This window comes from Antennarius striatus, chromosome 9 (genome assembly GCF_040054535.1).
Source record: "Antennarius striatus isolate MH-2024 chromosome 9, ASM4005453v1, whole genome shotgun sequence".
Classification (NCBI taxonomy): Eukaryota; Metazoa; Chordata; class Actinopteri; order Lophiiformes; family Antennariidae; genus Antennarius; species Antennarius striatus.
Window position 1 is genome coordinate 16,326,018 of NC_090784.1, and position 19,738 is coordinate 16,345,755.

Here is a 19,738-nt window from a genome sequence, read left to right on the forward strand (position 1 = left end):
TCATCATCTGCACCTCTTTTGCCTCCTTCTCTCCTCCCTTCTTTCAGATTAGTTGAGTTTTTTTCGGTGGACCACACCTCTTTTCCTGTCAGACTCTCTTGATCATCTGATTATTAACCTTCTTTGACAACCCGCGCAAACACTCAAAATAATTTAACCGGAGGTTTATCATTAACCTAGCTAACAAGTTTAAATTATTGGCCTGACTCCTGCAGAACAACGTCACACAGATCAGCTGGATCTCAACATGGGAGTAATTAGCCTGATTAATTCTTCGTCTCCTCCAGTCTGACACACAAAGGCTGTGGCAGGACGGCAGATGGCTCTGCTCAGGTTAAAGCAAACCACACAAATAATGGAGCCAGCATGTTAATCACAAGACCAGACACACTTAGATTAACATTACAACCTCGTAAGGACATGTCATTAAAAACTCAATCATATTTAATTACATTTGATCATCCTGGCCTAACAAGAGGAATAAGTTCAAGGCATTTTTTAAATAGCTCTCCTTAAGAACTTTCATGTCCCCACATCTGCATCTGAATAAAAATCGAATCACCTCTGGAGAGAGAACTTTGAGAGATCTTACAGAGATCTTATCCAGATCTATTCCAAACCCTAATGGTTCCTTCGTTGGTGTATATCACTCTTCCTCCAGGCTTGTCTTACTTATCAAGTAGTTTTTTGTGTAATCTTGCTAAGAGACAAACTATCTGGATGATCTATATTCAGGCAAACACATGACTTGTGACAGAGACATACTGTATGTCTACCTGCTGTCCATTGATGATTGGACAGGAGATAAAGGCCTGACAAGGAGACACGTATAAGACTTTACTGTCTGAGAGGTCAGCACTAGCTAAGTTCCTCTGTCTGTCTGTCTCGTTAGTGCCTGTGAATTAGGCCTCCAGGAAGTGAAACGACACAAACAGCTCTTAGGCTCATATCCAAGGAAGCAAGACCACAGACGTCCCAATGTTCCTCCTCAACACTGAAGCAACTGAGCTGGAACCCCGCAGAAAAGTCGCCCACTGCAGCCGACAGGAAGACATGATGTCGGTATGACGGACGGAATAAACTCTGATAAACTAGCGGTGGTGGGTTTGAATTGTTCTGAGTGTATCCAGTAAGACAAAAATACAAAGTTAGAATCTGGACTGTTTTTAATTATGTCAGTGCTGCAGTAATGAAGTGAGTCTGCACAATAAAGAATCAGAAAACCACACCTGAAGAGAAGACATCTCACGCTCAAGCTTCAAAATGAACAAACTTAGAAATTACACCTTTGATTCTTTGTGTTAGTGCCTGATCTGTTCGGGCAAACCAAGGTTTGCCGTCCACACTTGGTTCATTGTGCTGCCCTAGAGGCAGAAGGGAAGGCCACACTACGCCACCATGTGTATAAAACCTGCAACTGCAAAAAAAAAAAAAGACAGTTGAAGCTATTTTATGCAGATAAAGGGTGTTTCTGGTGCGTCCAGCTGGGAGGAGACCTCGGGGCAGACCCAGGACCAGGTGGAGGGATTATATCTCAACACTGGCCTGGGAACGCCTTGGGATCCCCCAGTCAGAGCTGGCTCCCTGTTGAAGCTGCTGCCCCCGCGACCCGACTACGGATAAGTGGTGGAAGATGGATGGATGGATGAAAACTGTTAGCATTTAATAGCAGACCTCCACAGTCAATCTGGATTTTAGGTGCACACATATAGAAAACCGACATTTTGCTTGAGACTAATTTATTACATTGTAGGTAAAAATATTTTCCTTTCCTATAGTGGGATGATGGTTATCAATCATTTCTGGCTGTCTTTGCTTTTGATTTTACATGAGAACCATGTTATATCATTACTATGTCCCACTGAGCTGGCTTCTCAGTCTCCTCATCATGGTTCCCATTGGCTTATGGGTATTCTGTGTGTCCATTGTGGTGCTTCATTTGTGCACTCATGCATTTTGTTTTTACTTGTTTTCCTTTTGTAATGCCGTGCGGTGTCACAAAAGATTGTGGTCTGCGAGGTTTCCAAGATTCTCTCTCAAATCTTATTAGACACAACAGCATAGACATACAGTTATAGATAGATAGATAGATAGATAGATAGATAGATAGATAGATAGATAGATAGATAGATAGATAGATAGATAGATAGATAGATAGATAGATAGATAGATAGATAGATAGATAGATAGATAGATAGATAGATAGATAGATAGATAGATAGATAGATAGATAGATAGATAGATAGATAGATAGATTCTTCCATTACATACAATAAACAACTTTCCAGTAGACGGGGGCTCCATGCAGGGGCCTCCCCCCTATGGGAACAGGACTATGGTGATGGTCCTGGTTCTATGTAGGCCAGTGATAGGCCTGCCTGTGCTGCGGCTTAAAAAGTTCAAGTCATTATTCTCCTTCTCCCATTCACACGGGGTCCCGTTGGCTCATTGTTATTCTGTCCGAGTGACAGAGATAGAGGGACACACAGAATGGGAGGCTGACCGAGGTTCTCCAACGGCAGCGAGGCTGGTTCCACCCCGGCGGGGGTTTGTCGGTGGTGGTCGGGTTCGGCGGGCGTGATGGCAAGTCGGTAATCGGCTAAGTAATGAGGAGGAAGAGGTACTGAACGGTACCAAACATCTGACCTCCATTCCTGTGAGGAGAGAGAGGGGGTGGGAGGGGAGGGAGAGAGAGAGAGAGAGAGAGAGAGAGAGAGAGAGAGAGAGAGAGAGAGAGAGGGAGGGAGAGAGAGAGAGAGAGAGAGAGAGAGAGAGAGAGAGAGAGTGAAAAACTGGTGGGGGTAGTTGTGATTTAGTGCCCTGCTGGATGAAAAAACCCCCACCAACTAACGGAGAGGGAAAGCAGCTAATAGGAAGAAAAGAGGAGGTGTTCTCCCTTCATTTAGGGCTCAAAGACGCGCAGGAAGTCTTTATCGTTTCCCACAATGAGATGTGAAAAGGTAGGTAACTTTTTTTGTTTATTAAGTCGCTGATTTATTTTTATGTCTCTTTTACTCCATGGAGTGGAGCTGGGGGGGTCAACAGGTGGCTCTCCAGGAGCGGAACTGCGCGCAATTTCTACGCGTAATTAAAAGTGTTCTTCTTGTCCGGTTTGCGCGTCATTTGGGTTCATTGTGCATTTTGATGTAGTTGAAATGAGACGGTGTGGATCACGAAGCTCGCTTTCAACTAGCTATTTTAACTGCAGTCATTTATAAATTGAGATGTGAAGATAAACGGGGAGCATTTCTGTTTAAATCAAGACTTTCATCACTACAGAAATGCACAGCAATTATATATGTTTGCAATGAAAAATTTTCTCTAATCAGTTTCTCTAATCATTAATAAAGCAAAATTCGCGATCGAGAGGTTTAATTTAATTAAATATGAAAAAGTGTCTACTTTCGTTTCTTTCTCTTTTTTTGTTGTTGTTGCTTACAATGATTATATTCCTGCCACTTTCTTCCAGCAATGATTGCAGTTTTAGGTGACACGGTGATTTAAGAGTTTGCTTCTTGACCATTTGAAGGCATTTAAAGAGGCCAAACCACATGAATGCACCTTCTGTATCAGTTTCCCAACCACCTGCAGACTGTTCCTGTTGCATCCTAAAACAAACAACACTTTATTTCGCAGAATGGAACCACACTAAGCAGAGAATGTACTCACATAGACATGGATACAGCTGCAGTGTTTCACTTCACTATTGCAAATGTTCACAGTTTAAACAAGGCAGTCAGAGACTGCAACATACCTTGACCTACTTCCAGGGTAGGTCTTTGACCATAGATCAAAACTAGTGCAGAGATCAAACCACTAGCTTTGATCTATGGTCTTACATTGGCCTTTTCCCTCATTTTTCTTTCTTATCGGGTTCCTGAGTGCACAAAATTTGAAATTTGACCTTGACGTACTTTTCCTCAAGGTCAAGGTCATCATCTCATTTTCATCCCCTTTGCTGCCCGAGTAATGTGCTTTTTGTTTCATCTTTCTATCTGCAACGGTTGCACAGATATTTGGTGGACATACTAACGGATGAACGAACACACGAACACTGACAATTACAATTCATCACCACTTTGAAGCGGGATGTACTACCCTTCAAAATCAATATGAAAGACAAAGTTGTTGCAGACTGGTAGACTACTGCAGCTCCTTTGATAAATCACAGACTGCACCAGGGAGGCTTTAATGAGCAAGAGTCTGGAAATGTTTCATTTCTGTCATATACCATTAGCTGATCTGGGTCAATGTTTTGTCTGTAATCTCGCTGTGATAACAAAGGGGGGCTGCACAGGGAAAACTGTGTGAGCATTTACCAGTAAATCCGGACTAGAAATCCTTATGACCCCAGGCCAGTCCCCCCACTGATCATATCCTCTGTTGAGGAAACCTCGTCATGTGTTTATTTAGCTCCCTGACACCTGGGACTCAACGGAGAAGTCAATTTTTTGTATCTGAAATGGTCTAAATTGTATGACACTGGATTCAAAGAGAAATATTTGTGCAGCCTCAATAATAAGGTGATAATGTAGAAACCAAAATTGTGTGTAAATGCTGCTGTTTGACAGCCTCATCAAAAGTTCCGATGGTTTAATGATTTTAAAGTTCTCTAGCTTGTTTAACTTTAACACAAATATTCCTCCACAGCATTAACTAGTCAAATAGATTCACCAGAAGATCTGAAAGAATTTGTGAAGGAAAAAATCTTGCACTTTGAAAATGTGTGTGCAAATGAAATTCATTCATTCATTCATCTTCCAACCCGCTTAATCTGCTAACGCAGGTCGCGGGGTAGCCAGTGCCTATCCTGGCAGTCTCAGGGCGTGAGGCGGGGGACACTCCGGGCACGACGCCAGTGTACCTCGGAGCCACATAGAAACAAGCAATCATTCACACAAACACTCACTCACTCCTAATGAAATCACATTTAAATATCCAGAAATAATGTAGTTGTTTCACTGCTAATAGACTAATAAACCTTCTATTATATACCAGAAAATATAAAATAAATAACAAATAATGTACCAGAGTCTGAGATGTTTTGAATCCTTTTTTTAATCTGTCCAAAACTCTTGTTTTGTCAATTTAGTCTTTTTACAAAGAAACGGCAACTTTTGATTATTTCTTGTCCATTTCCATTAAAGCTTTTATATAGATACATTTAAGCACTTTTGGCAACAACTGGATTCATTGCTTGTCCTCAAGTTTTTCATTCAATTCAATTTAATTCAATATTTTTTATTGAAGAAGGTAATTTTCATCTCATTATGTTTTTTGCCCATCTCTTCTGTTTAGGGAGTCACATTTTACTGTAAATTGTAGGACCTGAACAAGAGGGATAAAAGTTAATAAAACATTCATAGAGGCAGGACGTAACTGTGTGAAGGAAAATGTCTCGTACAGAAGAAGTCAACAAGATGACTGAAAATGTCTACAAGGTACGTCTCTCCTGTCTGAGTGCTTCCTTTGGTAGCCCATAGGAAACATTTTATTTTTATATTATATTATTTCAATAAAGGATGATTTCTAAAACAGTATGCAGCACATTTGTTTAAAAAAAATCCTTTAATTTGTATTTATTGTCAACAGGGGATCCTGGACCAGTTCAATCCCAGTTTGAAGAACTTTGTGACCATGGGAAAACACTATGAGAAAGCTCTAACAGGTTAGGCACAGCCCTTTGATTGTCCTCTTATCTGGGAGAAGTGGAAATACTGAATCACTGAACGGGTTATTTTTCTGTTCCTTAAAACCTACTCCCCTCAGGAGTAACTGTGGCTGCCAAGGGCTACTTTGACGCTCTGGTGAAGCTTGGAGAGCTGGCAAGTGACAGCCAAGGATCCAAAGAGCTGGGTGAGTGGGCGGCTGGTGGAGAGGTCCAACTCTGAGGGGGAAATAGTGGCACCTAATGAAGTGAAGAGAACTAGTGTAGCAGCTGGGAAGACGTTTCACGCTGCATGCGTTGGTGAGGGAGGAGATGAAGACGAGAAGGAATGAGGAAATGTGGAGGGACCAGAGGGAAGGGGAGAGAGTAGGGTCATTGTTGGGAGATTAACAACACCACATGATCTCATTGTAATGCTGAAAACGGCGGGGGAGGCTAGCAGGAGAGTCGGAGGACGGGATGCCAGTCGCCACAAACTGCATTGCTGTGTGACAGAAGGGGGGAACTCACAGCTGACCAATGCTCTGAAAATGAAAAATGTTAAACCTGCAGGTTTTAAAGCATTCTGAACAGCTGACATCTGCATAAATCTGGTGATGACAACAGTACTGTGAACAGCCATTATTAAAATCTAGATTTTGGACTATGAATAGTTCCTGCACTGTGGCTCATAAATAATAGCTACTACATTTATTATTTTGTCATTTGAATGTTTCTAAATCATTGATCACCTTCACTGTGCTTCACTGGTCCTCACAGGAGACACACTGTTTCAGATGGCTGAGGTTCACAGACAGATTCAGGTGCAGCTGGAAGATGTGGTAAGGCTGTGATCAGACCATCAAAATATTGACATTTTCATTTAATCTGAGTGCATTAAGCAGCGCATATATGTAGATAATATCATTATTGTAGCCACCATCTTCAATAAATCGAAAAATGACTTTTTATGAAGTAACCAGATTGATTTTGCTTATTACATGTTTCTCCAAAATGTTGTTAACTCCACCAGTAACAGTTGGAATAGGTCATGTAATTATGTGTTTCTGTGTATATAAAATATTTATGTAGGTGCATCTCATGAGCTAAAGAAGAGTAAGTTACATTTTGGTGTGGATCAGGATGTTTCAGCAGATTCTGAATCAGTTTTTAACTTTTTATTTACATACTAAAATGTCACTCCTGAATACTTCCATCAACAGCTAAAACTGTTTCACTCTGAGCTGCTTGCCCAGTTGGAGCAGAAGCTGGAACTGGATATTAAATACCTCACAGTAAGTGAACAGTTTAACAAAGACATCTCCTTTAGATCATGTCTGGCAAAAGAAGTTTGCCTAATTTGAAATGATAATTTTTATTTATCTGATTGGAAGGTGAGCTGGTGTGATGCAGTTTATTCACCTTATTTCAATCATGAAATTAACAAATTTGTTGAGCAATTGTGTGATTCTGACCATATTTTTTTTTAAGCTTAATTCATTTTTAAGCATAATTTAACCAAACCTTGCTTCATTCGGCATTCATTGAATAAATCCTCTGACATCCTTGTTGTTCTCTCAGGCCACCTTAAAGAAGTATCAGAGTGAACGGAGGTCTAAATCTGAGTCTATCGAGCGCTGCCAGTCCCAGCTGAAGAAACTCCGCAGGAAGAGCCAGGGCAGTCGTCACCCCAACAAATATGGAGACAGAGAGATGCAGGTTTGCATTGCCTAATGTGAAATATACAAATGTGAAATTACAAGTCTGAACGACATCCCGGCTTCTTTTATTTATGCAATGAAAAATCCTCAAAATGCATGTTTACAAGAAACATTCCTGTACTGCGGAATACAAAGCAGTTATGTGTTTGTGTGAGAAATAGGGCAGTGTTAATAAGATTAAAAAACAATCTGCCTCAGCCGGTATTTCACAAAACAAGCACCTTAGTACATAAAGTGCATTAGCCTGAACTGAAGACGTATGAATAAGGAGGTGAAAGAATTAAGTCATGTAAAATGAGGCCAATACATAGAAGAAAAGGGCATTCACACTTTAGAATTTCTGTTTTTTTTTTATCTTTGTACATCAGACAGGATATGATGTCATATCCAGATGTTTGTTCCATAAAGTGAGCCAGAGAAATGGGGTATCTGATTTGAATGATCCTGAACTGTTCCACTAATGAATACAAGACAGATTCAGGTAGTCAAACAAGTGTGTTTGCATGCTATCCACCAGAAGCGCAAAAGATCTGAACATAGATCAAATGAATTGAACGAATGAGTCAGACTAACCAGAATAAGCACCGACTTTTCTATATGTAACACACCTCAGTCTCTGTATTGTTCTGCTTTCCTTTTAACCTTCATTAAAGGTCACTCTGTCTTGGACTAACAGGTCTGAGTGTGAATGTAGGGCTGGTTCTATTTGGGTTTGAATTGAATTCTCTGCTCACTTTTTCTTCAGTTTGTGGAGTTGATGAGTCGCCGCCAAGGGGAACTGGATGCTTTGGTTGCCACGGGTTACAAGTCAGCCCTCACTGAGGAAAGAAGACGGTATTGCTTTTTGGTAGACAGACAGTGTTGTGTCACCAAACTGCTCATCAACTACCACTCCAAGGTGACTTCAGTTTCTGTTCAGGTTACATTTCAGAGTTTGGATATTGTCCAGTTGTATGAGATGTTTCAGGTAGGGAGATTAATTTGGCATAGATCTCTAGTCATAGATGAACCGAATACATTTTAGTGGTAAAATGTGATAGTAAGTGTGACCTCATGAAGTATATTTCTGGCCATTAATCAAGAATGTTCAGACAAAAGCCTGTCAAGATATAATAATGAAGCAATGATATTTTAGATGTAAAAAATATGCATTACTCAACAGCTTACCTCTGGAATAGGAGGGAAGAAGGGACACTAACCTTGTTTACTAACCAATGAAAACTCTAACTTATTAATTTTGTGTTTTTGTGAAATCCCAGGTGAGAGAGCTCCTGTCACAGAAACTGTCATCCTGGCAGCAGTCGTGTTCTCAGCCCACCAAACTACCAGAGCGCGCTCTGAATCTGCTGCGCCACACTGCGCCTCAAACCTCAGGCGCTGCTGGGATAGCTGAGGTCCTCCGACACACCAAGATTGGTTCTGCTCAACCAGAACAGGTTCATTATTTTCTATGATTAGTTTTCTTGTCTTTTTAGAACAAATGTTTTCTTCAGAACGATTCAACTGTGCGTTGATTGTTGACTTGAAAACCTCACTCAACTGACATGCTTGTTGGTGGTTAGCATTATTTGTTGGTCCTGGAAGAGAAAAAAGTTGTTTAATAAACATGATTAAACCTTTGCAGTTATGTTTGAATTAAGTTCCAAAGTCACCAAGTCTTCAAATCCTTGATAAATCCCTGACAACAGTATTTCCTCTTTTTCTTTCAGAGACTGTCGGTTCAAGAAGTTCCTCCTTTGCTGAACGGAGACTCTAGTCGCTCTCAGCAGCAGCGCTTGCCCCCCCCCTCCCAGAGTGAAGCCTGTCCTTCTCATGACTCCCCACAAACTGTCCGTGCTCTTGCCACAGGAGGAGCTGCCGGAGGCTCATCACGAGGAGCATCACCTCATCACACCGGCACCCCTCTTAGTGCCTCAGCAAGCCCCCTCCCAGACAGCAGCGGTAGCCCCAGCCCTGCTGCATCTACTCCCACCACTTCCACAAACTTTTCCCAACAAAGTGCCCTCCTTCTGACTACCAACACATCCAACCTCTCCCCGTGCCTCATCCCCTCAACGGTGATGTCGCTCAGTCAGATCTCCCCGGCTGGCAGCTCGTTACAGGGCATGACCCTCCCAATCCCCCACAGCGCTCCTCACAGCCCCCCACTGCCTCACAGCGCTCCTCTGTCCAGGGCCATGACTCCTGTGCAGTTGCTGCACCAGAAGGTAGGACCAGGGGGGAGCAACACTACGACACTGTCACATAACCCCTGGCTGCTCAGGGCCACGGAGATAAATGCAACGGCAACCCTTCCACTGCCCAGGAGACCTGCAAGTGAAATGCGGCTGGGTGGCTTTCAGGGTAAAATAATGCAGCTATGAGGAAGTAACACTGTTCCACATTGCATCAAACACAAGGTCAGAAATACTCTGAAAGGTTATTGTGTTGGATTATCTCTTCCCTTCTACTTCCCCCTCTATATAGGCTCCAGTCTCCCCAGGATGCTGCAGCTATCTGAACCCACACGTGTGGAGGCCATGTTCCCGCATACTCCTGGAGCAGCTGAGGGTGGCGGCGCAGGGGGTGGAGCTTGCTTACTGAACTTTTTACCTGGCGACAACATCACCTTGCTCATCTCTGAGCCCAGAGACGGATGGCACTATGGTCAAAATGAAAGAACAGGGCGGTACGTTTTACAGATCACAAATTTATGTAGAATTTGTTGGAATGTACCTAAGAAAAAAAAACATATACCGCTAAATAAACTTGAAAGGACCCTGAAAAGAGGCTCAGACATGTCTCAATGTCAGAAGACAGTGCCAAGTGAAGTTGCTCCTGACTGGTATGTCAAGATTATAGTCGAGAGATAGCACAACACTCAATTATCCTTGAGCTTCTTTTGGCTTTTCCTGTCTGATGTCAGGAGACTTCACACACACCTTGTCGCTTGAAATTGTAAATCCATCACTCCATCACATAAATAAACACTTTCCATTGCAGGAAAGGCTGGTTCCCTTTCACCTACACTCAGCCACACCACAGTAAGGGGGATCACCTCGAAAAGTAAGTCAAAGAAAAACAGAAGTCTGTAGTTTATAAGGTTGTTAAGGAACTACATGTCTGGATAATAATATTTATAATTTCTCTCTTTAACGGCTTGGTGAATCAGCAGTACTAATAATATTAATCTGAAGCAGAGTTTAAAGATATTTCACCTCTCATCCAGTAGCCTTCAGTTATACCAGACTGGTGGAAAGCACATACAGTATATTACACATATATATGATTTCGGAACTAATATTTCATTTTGAAAGTTGTGACTGATAATGTGACCTTTTGCAGCGCTGTGAATGCCAGGTGCCCAGAAAGTTTTCAGCACCCCATCAGCTGCAGAATAATTCTTGTACACTTTGACCTCATTATTTCCACTGCTGTTTCCCAAACCATTCAGAGTAGCTGATGAAATTACGTACAATCAAAATCTCCCAGTCCTCATCAGGTTTACTTGGTCTGTTTTCTTATATTGTCTTTCCTCTGTCTGAACATCTCTTTAGCTCGCTCTTCTTATCTAAGGCGAACAGCACCAGTACAGGCCAGCTGGACAAACTGGGCTCTCCAGGTTTGCCATCCAAAACCTCTGAATCTGAGGAGGAGTGGTCCTTTCCTCCTCAGAGGGTCAGCACCTTCCGTCCGCGGCCATACAGCATGGCTGACAGCAACAAGGTCAGAATTCAGTGGGAGGAGGTCAGGAGGGATAGCGACTGTATTCTCCCAGCTGATCCTCATCATTATTACATAGCAAAAAAAAAAAAATACAGAGGAAATATTTTGCTAATGTTTGCTCACCTTTGCTGTACAGATCACATCAGAACTAGTCTCTCCACCACCGTCCCCTACCAGGTAATCAGTTTTTATTTGTCAAACTCACTGTTATCAAGACTACCAGTGACTGGTTGCTTAATCACTTAATTTTTATTTCTACACAACTAACTTGAATGTCAGTCATTTTTATTTTGTCTCATTTCAGGATCAATCCATTCGCCCATATACGACTCAGAAAAACTGTTACTAATGACCGCTCTGCTCCCATCATTGAGTGACAGTTTCACAGCCACAGCAACAAAAATCCTACTTTCTGTGGTTTTTCAGTCCACCAAACCTCAGGTTGAATCCTTGAAACACCCCACTGATTCATTTTAAGGCTTTGTACTTTATTTTGGATCAGTCATATATAATTGTTTCTTATGCAAGAATAGGACATTTTTGAATCTAATTATTAAATGTTTAAAAATTATATATTAGAAAGTTGATTATGATCCATTTAATAATGAAGATGTTACTAGGAAAAACATTTACACAAAATGACTATGATATATGAATATTCAGTCCAGGTTGACAACAACCATTTTTTTAAAACACAGGTAAGGCTGCACATATCTTAGCATTTGAGACTGACAGAATGGATCCACATTAACTTTATTTGTTGCCTTTGATAAGCATCTCTATTGAATTTTTAAAAATAATTCTTCCAATAACCAATCTGTTAGTCTGTTTTTTTGTGCCATATTCATTAAGGTTCTGACTGATCTAGGGACTGTTTCCTAACAACATGTTTTGAACTTTCAGTTTCAATTTAGCGTTACACAGTTATGGGAAGAAGATGGGCTCGTACTCTACATGTCCTATTTCTAGTTGTTTTTTTTGTTTGTTTTTTTAGAAAAGTTGCCTGATTGTCACATTTTATTTTATTGCTTCTTTTAAAATTATTCAAAGTGTTATTCAAAGTGTCTATTTTAAACATGCTTGCGTGATTAAAAGAGACCCTGCATGTTTTAATGAAATTGGTAGAGTGGGTAATTTTTTCTTTAAATTTCTACCATACGATTACTGAACATGAGCAATGCTGTTTGATTGTTTATGTCCTGGTCAGTGGTATCACATTTATACCAGTTAACAAGGAACATTCTGCTGTAAAGTTATGTATTAGTATTTTATGAATTTAGATTTTTATTTTACTATAACTCTTTGCTTTTACTCAAATAACATGCAAAAACAGGTTGTGTTTTAAATTTGATTATTCAAGTGATTGATCATTGTGTTACTTCATCAATGGAATACTTTATAAAACAGTAAGTCTTACAAAATGAGGAAATACCAAACACTTGAGCTTCACAGACAGAAATTGTAACATTTAATTATGGAATGTTTGGGTGGTTTTATTATGGAAGGAAATGTTTTTTCAGAAGGTAGAAAGTTGTTGAGCGTTAAAAAATATTAATGAAAGATTTGTGCTCTATTGTTTTTAGACTTGATGTCTTCTTGATTGTTCTGAGTCAAATCTAAAGCTATACAACATCTTGGCCAGTGGGTTGTTGTTGAATTGTTAGTGATGAAACTCAGCAAAATCTTCAAGACAGATGCAAAAGCTGAGGCAGAGGTAAGATTTGGCTTTAAGGGGGAAATGTATTTTTGAAAGTGATGAAGAAAGTATAAGAGAAGTTGGTCAATGTCTGAGAAAGTGTAAACTAGGGTTCTTCAGAGTACAGTAGTATTTTGTGCTTGAAGTCTACAAATTATTTAATTAGGAAACTCTGTGCAAAGTGAAACGACTCATCTTCCCCATTACTTTTTATATATATGTGATCTTTTAGCACATTGAAAAATGAAGATATCACCCGAAATGTAAAGAAACAAATTCTCACAACCTTACACAACTCAGAGCTAATAGTGGTAGAGCTGATGCCTCTTCATGTTAGTAATTAGAGCTTAAAATGTGGGATTGTATGATTCACTGCTTTTAATAATGACATTTCACTTTGGTGGAATATTAGAACTTTGTAGGAAAAGTAAATCCTATATACTGTACGTTTTCAATTTGAGCAGCAACCAAGAAGTATTATATGGTGGCATTAATTGGGGCAAGGAAACTGAAAATGAAACTTATTAAAATACAAATGTTTGGTTATTTGACTGTACTGAAGAATTATGTGGTATATATATAAAACATGGATATGAGGTGTGTAATGTTTTAAGGAAAACTGGAATTTTTATATCAAACCCTATAAATAATATAAATATCCAACAAGAACGTTATTAAAACAATTTACAAAGTAAGTGTACAGAATATTGTACATATGAGCTGATGCCTTAATAAAAGACACTTGGTTGCTGCAATAAAATTGGAACAATGTCAAAGTGAAACGAAATGAAATTTTGTTGTAACATCTCACACCAATTTGTTACTTGATTCTGTACAATACAAGAAACAACATAGTCTGTTGACAGAATTGCATTGACATGAAATCCTGTTGACTGCATATGATTAAATCTGCCCAGAAAATTCTTTGCCAGTACTGAATATTGCTTTATTGTGAAATAAAAGTCGTATGGATGAATCTTTCTGTTGCTACTCTTTCATCTTTAAAATCATCTTGTGCTTTTTATGTTTAATTGTGCATTTGCATCATAATTCCAAGATTCCAGAAATCCCAGGTATGTTGTCTGTGGAATGCAGTATACATGAACTGAGACAAACACAGATGTTAACATGCATGACATGCCTCCACTTAATTGTTCTCCCAGTTCTCTTCCTCATTCATGTGGAATAATGCAGGCATGAAACAAGGATTTATTTTGAATATGGCATAAATCTTATTTCAGGCTTGTCAATTTAAGCCTCCTCTGCAGTATCAGGATTGAATTGAAGCAGTTTCATGACTTGCTATGGAAACTCAACATAACAAACGGAGTTATGTTGTCTGGCATAAAATGTTTTTTTCTGTTGTAACACTTTAAGATGACTAAAGCACTTAACAGAGAAAATATTCCATTTTATATGTTGATCCATTCAGTCAATTAGACTAAAATGTGTTCAAAAACCAAGAAATATAGCAAAAAAGTATGATTTAATACACAATCTTTATTGTAAGACAGGTGGAATATATATGCAGACACTTATGAACAAGAGAACAACAGAAGCATTGGTTGTGAGATTTTGAAGCTATAGATCTTTCAACCAATCCAAGTTGCGTCCCTTTGGTTCACAAGGATGGGCAGGAACATCAGGCATGTTTCCATCATCCCGCACAGGAACTGCATTGGGAAAGAAAATACAAAAGCTTTAATACTTATTCGCATTAAAATGATGGCTGAAGCAACTACTTGAAGCAAAAGTGATCAGTGATGATGAAACACAAATTCCTGTACAATGATCAGCAACGATGTTTACCTGGATAGCTGCGTGGGACAATTTCAACGAGCATTGTTGTATACTTTGTGTAGGGACTGACAAATGGCGCTATCAAAGCTGAGAACAAAAAATATTATTAAGTTTGAGGCAACAGAAAAATTACATTTGACTACATATAACAGGAATTCACCTGCGCAAGCGGATAAAGCAGGTTGAGAAATTTAATGAATGATCTAATTCAGTTGCATTATTTCCCAGCTTTACCAAACGTTTTAGGTGCAACAGATCTCTTCTTCTGTATTATATTCCATCTACAATAAAATACTCTGTTTTAAGTAATAACATCTGCTCAGGTATGTCTCATTCTGACTGAGTTTCAAAAATATATGTTTCAAAACCCTTAAATGCTGTCAACTAATACTGCATTCTAAGTAATAAAATATTAATTTATTTAAATTAGACTGAACTTTGCACAGCTAATGTGTAATGCCAGTGTAATTTTAATATGTGTGTGTGTGTTTATATAATAGTGCATATGGTTTCCTCACCCATCACCCCAATGGCACAGGACACCAGGATTACAGGCTCCTTATCCCACGTATTCTTCAAGAACGCTGCGATCTCTGCAGACAAAACATTGCAAGTTAAAGCCTTCCAAATCTAAGTCAACCCGCAGTAAGCTAACGTTAGCCACCGTTAGCGACATATTCAAGGTCACGTTTTATGCTTTATTACGAACGGATAGAACTGTCTTGAAGAAAACGTAAGATTATTTTATCTTAAATTTGAACGCGTAATGCATAATTCATAGTATTTGAAGTTCTTATTCAAGATTATTTGACAAGATACATGCACAAGAAAATAGAAAGAGTACACATACTCGCCATGTTGACGTATGTAGTTTTAGCCTAGCTGGTGATCATGGGAAATGAAGTTCTTACGTACTACGTATATCTTTTGCGCCCGTCGCATATAAACGTCACCTCTGCGACAAACGTGAAGGGGAACTCGCAGTAGCTCGGGTCCAGGTCTCGTCTCAACCAAAAAGGACGTGCAGGTAGGATAAAGAATGTCGCTCGTAAACACTCTTCGTTCATTAACATAGACTTTAAAGGTTACACGGTCGTTTCAGTGGAGTTTTCTGTTACTGCTGTTTTTGTGTACATTTTTTTCGTACAGACACCAGTACTGTTATTTACTCAATAAAATATCGTTAACTAGGTGCTATAGACTATATAGTATCATTACTGTAAGTAATCTAATTTCAATGTAAGCGCGCCACGACGTTACACACAATTATTATTCCCTCTTTTTCCTTAACCTTGCACTATTCTGCCTATTCTGATACAGTATCAGAGAGAGGGTTTCATTGCGGCTTTCCATACGGTTTATATTTGCGTCATGAATTGCTTGAAATTTCAAAATTGATAAAGAGTGTTCAGTTAAATGACAGAGGTACCGCTAATATCGGACCTGCACATATTGTATATGCGTAAATAACTATGTATTTATACAATTTTCACAAATTAAAAGCACTGATTAGTTTGTGACCTCCAGATGATGGAGGATTTCTCCGGTTTGGCTTTGCCTCCTCTGTTTGGAGGACACATCCTGGAAGCAGAACTGGAACCTGGTGGGGTTGAGCTCGGGCCAGGAGAGGTAACATCAATGATCAGATTCTGGAGTTAATAGTGTTGATATCACTAAACTGAGAACACTGAAAAGTAATGGCCATGTCTGTCTTCATACTCATTGCACCAGTCATTAATTAATTAATAGCACACACACAGACGGCTCAATACAAGAAAGAAACAAGTTTTTTTTTCCCCAGGTGGAGCTAGGCCCCGGAAGTAATGAGTTACTAGAGAGCTCGGCACAAGAGGATGAAGAGAAAAGAGCTCTTGTTAAAAGTAAATATCTGGCTCTGAGCAGGAGATGTAAAGAAATCGAACAGGTATGTACAAAATAGTTTGTGAATGTCTAAATGTGGGTTATTTTGCACACACCTTCTGCAATATGTTTAATTGCTAATTTTTTGCATGATTTCTAAAAACTTACGTGTTTTTTAAGAAATTAAATAAATTTCTTATGTACGGTTGCTCATATCAGTTGGACCTGAAGAGATTTCTTTTGCTAAATAGCTTTTGAATTTTTTTTAAATTTTGATTGAAGTTATTATGTTTCCTGAATATTTTTTTTTGTCAACTTTTGTCCTTCATTGTTGTAATTGACATATAACTATGTATACTGGTAATACTACCGAGTGTGATGATGTATCTGTCATTACTTCCTTCATCTTACCCTATAATTAACTCCAAATATATTGTTTATAGGTGAATCAGAAGATTCTTGGTCGCCTTCATCAAGTACGCAGAATTACAAGGCGCTTAAAAAAAGAAAGACGGTGCAGTAAATCAGTTTTCTTAAAATTTCCTGAGACATTTCCCACTTGATGGCCCATCTGAACATTATGCTCATCTTACAGGTTTCTCATGAGGACTCTTGATGCTCATGGCGATGACTACAGAAATGCCCACCTCACGATACTGCTAGAGGTGAGAATAGGATTGGCAGATGACTATGTTTGATGAGTTTTAAAGGAGAAAATAATTTAAGTATAAGCACAGTGTTTAACGACAGTCCTGGATCAGTTTTTGTCTTGTCTTTTCTGTTATGGTATTAATAGTGGGGTGGAAGAAATGTTTTCTGCAGCAATATCTACACTGGGATTTTTTAAATGATATTCAAATGTTAGCATTGTCTATTTACATGAATGGGCCCAACTGAAAATAGAGCCACAGGTGAAGAAGCGTGTACAGGCAGGATGGAACAGGTGGAGAAAAGTGTCAGGTGTGATGTGTGATAGAAGAGTTTCAGCTAAAATGAAAGGAAAGGTGTACAAAACTGTGGTGAGACCAGCAATGTTGCTTGGTCTAGAGACAGTGTCACTGAGGAAAAGACAGGAGACAGAGCTGGAGGTACCAGAGATGAAGATGCTGAGGTTCTCTCTGGGAGTGACCAGGAAGGATAGGATCAGGAATGAGTACATCAGAGGGACAGCACATGTTAGAGGTTTTGGAGATAAAGTCAGAGAAGACAGACTGAGATGGTTTGGACATGTCCAGAGGAGAGATAGTGAATATATTGGTAGAAGGATGCTGAGTTTCGAACTGCCAGGCAGGAGGCCTAGAGGAAGACCAAAGAGGAGGTTTATGGATGTAGTTAAAGAGGACATGAGGGTAGTTGGTGTGAGAGAAGAGGATGCAGAAGACGGGGTTAGATGGAGGCAACTTATTTGCTGTGGCGACCCCTGAAGGGAAAAGCCGAAAGGAGGAAAAGAAGAATACCTGTAATGTATTTTATTGTCCTAATTCTGAAAAAGTTGGGACATTTTTTACAATGTAAAATATGATGGTTGGCTCATTCTGCATAACTGGTATTTGTATTAAAAACAGTACAACAACAATAATGTTTTATTATTGTTAATAACACAGGGCCTTTTATTTCAATTAGAAAGTAAGGTTGATTTTAATTTTAAAAAAAATTTAATTAACTGTATTAATCCACGAAGGGAAATTGAGACTCTACTCTGCTCACAGGTTAGTTACATGCGTCGATATAGTGTGTACAGGCCAGTAACACACACACACACACACACACACACACACACACACACACACACACACAGGCCTGTGGGCATGCAGGTGAGGTGGAGGTAGAGTGACAGGCAGCTCTTTTGTGATGTGGCTCCAATGAGCAACTTGTAAAAGGGACGGCGCCTTGGTAGTGCTCTGGAGGTGAGCTGACACCTCCCACTGTCAGCTCACACTCGGGGTGTTTTTGGGCGGGAGCGGGAATCGAACCGCCGATCTTGGAACATTGGAAAATTCGGTGAAAGGATGGACCTCTGTACGGACTAGCCTCCCTTAAATTAATGCAGTTGATGTAAGTTCTCTACTGAGTGTCATTCTAGTGATAGTATTTGAGTTCCGGTGACTAGAACCAAACACTGTATGCACAGTCTGGAGTATTGGGTCCTTTGATGGTCCCAGATAAGATGCTTTTCCTCTCATAATGTGTTTGATCAATCAAAACAAATAAATATACGGGAACACCTTCTGCCTTTTAAATGTGTAATTGGTTTTTGTTTGAGGATGAGCCCGGAGTCCTTTTAGATTCTGCCGGTGGAGTGGAGGATGACCAGCTCAATGGCTTGTCTGGTTCTACTTCGTCTACAGCTTTGAATCTTGCTTCTGGACCAAAGAAAAGGAGGCACCGAATTCCACGGCAAGAAAAAGATAAAGACCAAATGGTACTACTAGAACTGTTGTATCTGCTAAAGTATTAATATACTTTACATTTATTTATACATTAAGAACTTTCTTACAATCTGTGTCTTGTCATGTGTATACTTGTGGATGTAGATGCTGTATGTCTTCTTTACGTCAACATTCAGACATCTATCTTGGCATAATAATCGATTTTGTGTTGATCTGAGTTTCTGTTTCTTTTCTCAGACAGAAGCAGACATTTCAGTGTTGGCAGAGACACAGTTTGGAGAAATGCCCAGCCCAACTTCTCTGTCCCACTGATAGTTACACTTCCCTGGATGTTATTATAAAAGAGCACCCTGTTACTATTCAGTAGACTTTTTTGAAGTTTGTTTTTTTTTGTAACTGGTTTCTAGCTTTGATTCTACATTGTGAGCAACATGTAGAAATTAATATCTTGTTTTAGCATTGATGTTGTATTTGATATTTTTCTCAACATATTTTGTACTAAAGGTTTATAACAACCCATAACGATTGCAAACTGTGCACAATGTGCACCATGACAGACTTATCTGGTAAATATCTGACATCCAGGTGCATTTATCGTGGTCTTTCACAATACATTCCTGGATACTATCAGTGATTTCATAGTTTTTTGTTTTATTATACTAAATGGACTTTTTAAATTGTATCATAGAGCACTATTTATGTTTTTTTTTTAAATTTAAGAGTTTATATGCTAATTCTTGTCAATCTAAAAAACATTTCATGGCTGATGTGTGCTCAACAGCATCAAAGATTTAAACGATCTCAGCTGATCTCTTGTTTTACTGTATTTTCTGTACAAAATTTAGAAATGTTTCAGGTTCATACAAATAAAAGTATGCGTTTTTATAATATATTTTAGAGAGTAATAAATTTCAACAAC

General features: G+C 39.3%; 3 protein-coding genes across 3 annotated transcripts; 2 read left to right on the forward strand and 1 right to left on the reverse strand.

Moving 5' to 3' along the window:
* Positions 1-2,811: 2,811 nt before the first annotated feature.
* On the forward strand, positions 2,812-13,728 carry zgc:158689 (uncharacterized protein LOC791177 homolog). Its single transcript, XM_068324771.1, has 15 exons — positions 2,812-2,960; positions 5,299-5,441; positions 5,593-5,668; positions 5,770-5,856; positions 6,428-6,489; positions 6,871-6,942; positions 7,229-7,366; positions 8,114-8,266; positions 8,628-8,804; positions 9,078-9,711; positions 9,835-10,036; positions 10,351-10,413; positions 10,905-11,073; positions 11,210-11,250; positions 11,378-13,728. Exons 2-15 carry the CDS (start codon positions 5,394-5,396, stop codon positions 11,448-11,450), a joined length of 1,995 nt encoding a protein of 664 aa, XP_068180872.1. The 5' UTR covers positions 2,812-2,960; positions 5,299-5,393; the 3' UTR covers positions 11,451-13,728.
* Positions 13,729-14,249: 521 nt separating this feature from the next.
* Positions 14,250-15,458, reverse strand: ndufa3 (NADH:ubiquinone oxidoreductase subunit A3). The gene is made up of 4 exons (XM_068324810.1): positions 15,420-15,458; positions 15,088-15,162; positions 14,579-14,656; positions 14,250-14,442 (listed from the first exon to the last, which is right to left on the reverse strand). Exons 1-4 carry the CDS (start codon positions 15,424-15,426, stop codon positions 14,351-14,353), a joined length of 252 nt encoding a protein of 83 aa, XP_068180911.1. The 5' UTR covers positions 15,427-15,458; the 3' UTR covers positions 14,250-14,350.
* Positions 15,459-15,519: 61 nt separating this feature from the next.
* Positions 15,520-19,607, forward strand: tfpt (TCF3 (E2A) fusion partner). The gene is made up of 7 exons (XM_068324805.1): positions 15,520-15,596; positions 16,097-16,198; positions 16,371-16,493; positions 16,873-16,943; positions 17,025-17,094; positions 18,693-18,851; positions 19,057-19,607. Exons 2-7 carry the CDS (start codon positions 16,097-16,099, stop codon positions 19,129-19,131), a joined length of 600 nt encoding a protein of 199 aa, XP_068180906.1. The 5' UTR covers positions 15,520-15,596; the 3' UTR covers positions 19,132-19,607.
* The last annotated feature ends 131 nt before the right edge of the window (positions 19,608-19,738 follow it).

Bases quoted from the DNA above. Each gene is read 5' to 3' on its own strand.
- zgc:158689 (XM_068324771.1), top strand. From the start codon at position 5,394: ATGTCTCGTACAGAAGAAGTCAACAAGATGACTGAAAATGTCTACAAG. The intron at 5,857-6,427 runs GTGAGTGGGCGG...TGGTCCTCACAG, and splicing joins CCAAGGATCCAAAGAGCTGG to GAGACACACTGTTTCAGATG. The intron at 8,805-9,077 runs GTTCATTATTTT...TTTTTCTTTCAG, and splicing joins GTTCTGCTCAACCAGAACAG to AGACTGTCGGTTCAAGAAGT.
- ndufa3 (XM_068324810.1), bottom strand. The intron at 14,657-15,087 runs GTGAGGAAACCA...TTTTGTTCTCAG, and splicing joins CTGTGCCATTGGGGTGATGG to CTTTGATAGCGCCATTTGTC. The intron at 14,443-14,578 runs GTAAACATCGTT...TTCCCAATGCAG, and splicing joins TGTCCCACGCAGCTATCCAG to TTCCTGTGCGGGATGATGGA.
- tfpt (XM_068324805.1), top strand. From the start codon at position 16,097: ATGATGGAGGATTTCTCCGGTTTGGCTTTGCCTCCTCTGTTTGGAGGA. The intron at 16,199-16,370 runs GTAACATCAATG...TTTTTTCCCCAG, and splicing joins TTGAGCTCGGGCCAGGAGAG to GTGGAGCTAGGCCCCGGAAG. The intron at 17,095-18,692 runs GTGAGAATAGGA...TTTTTGTTTGAG, and splicing joins ACCTCACGATACTGCTAGAG to GATGAGCCCGGAGTCCTTTT.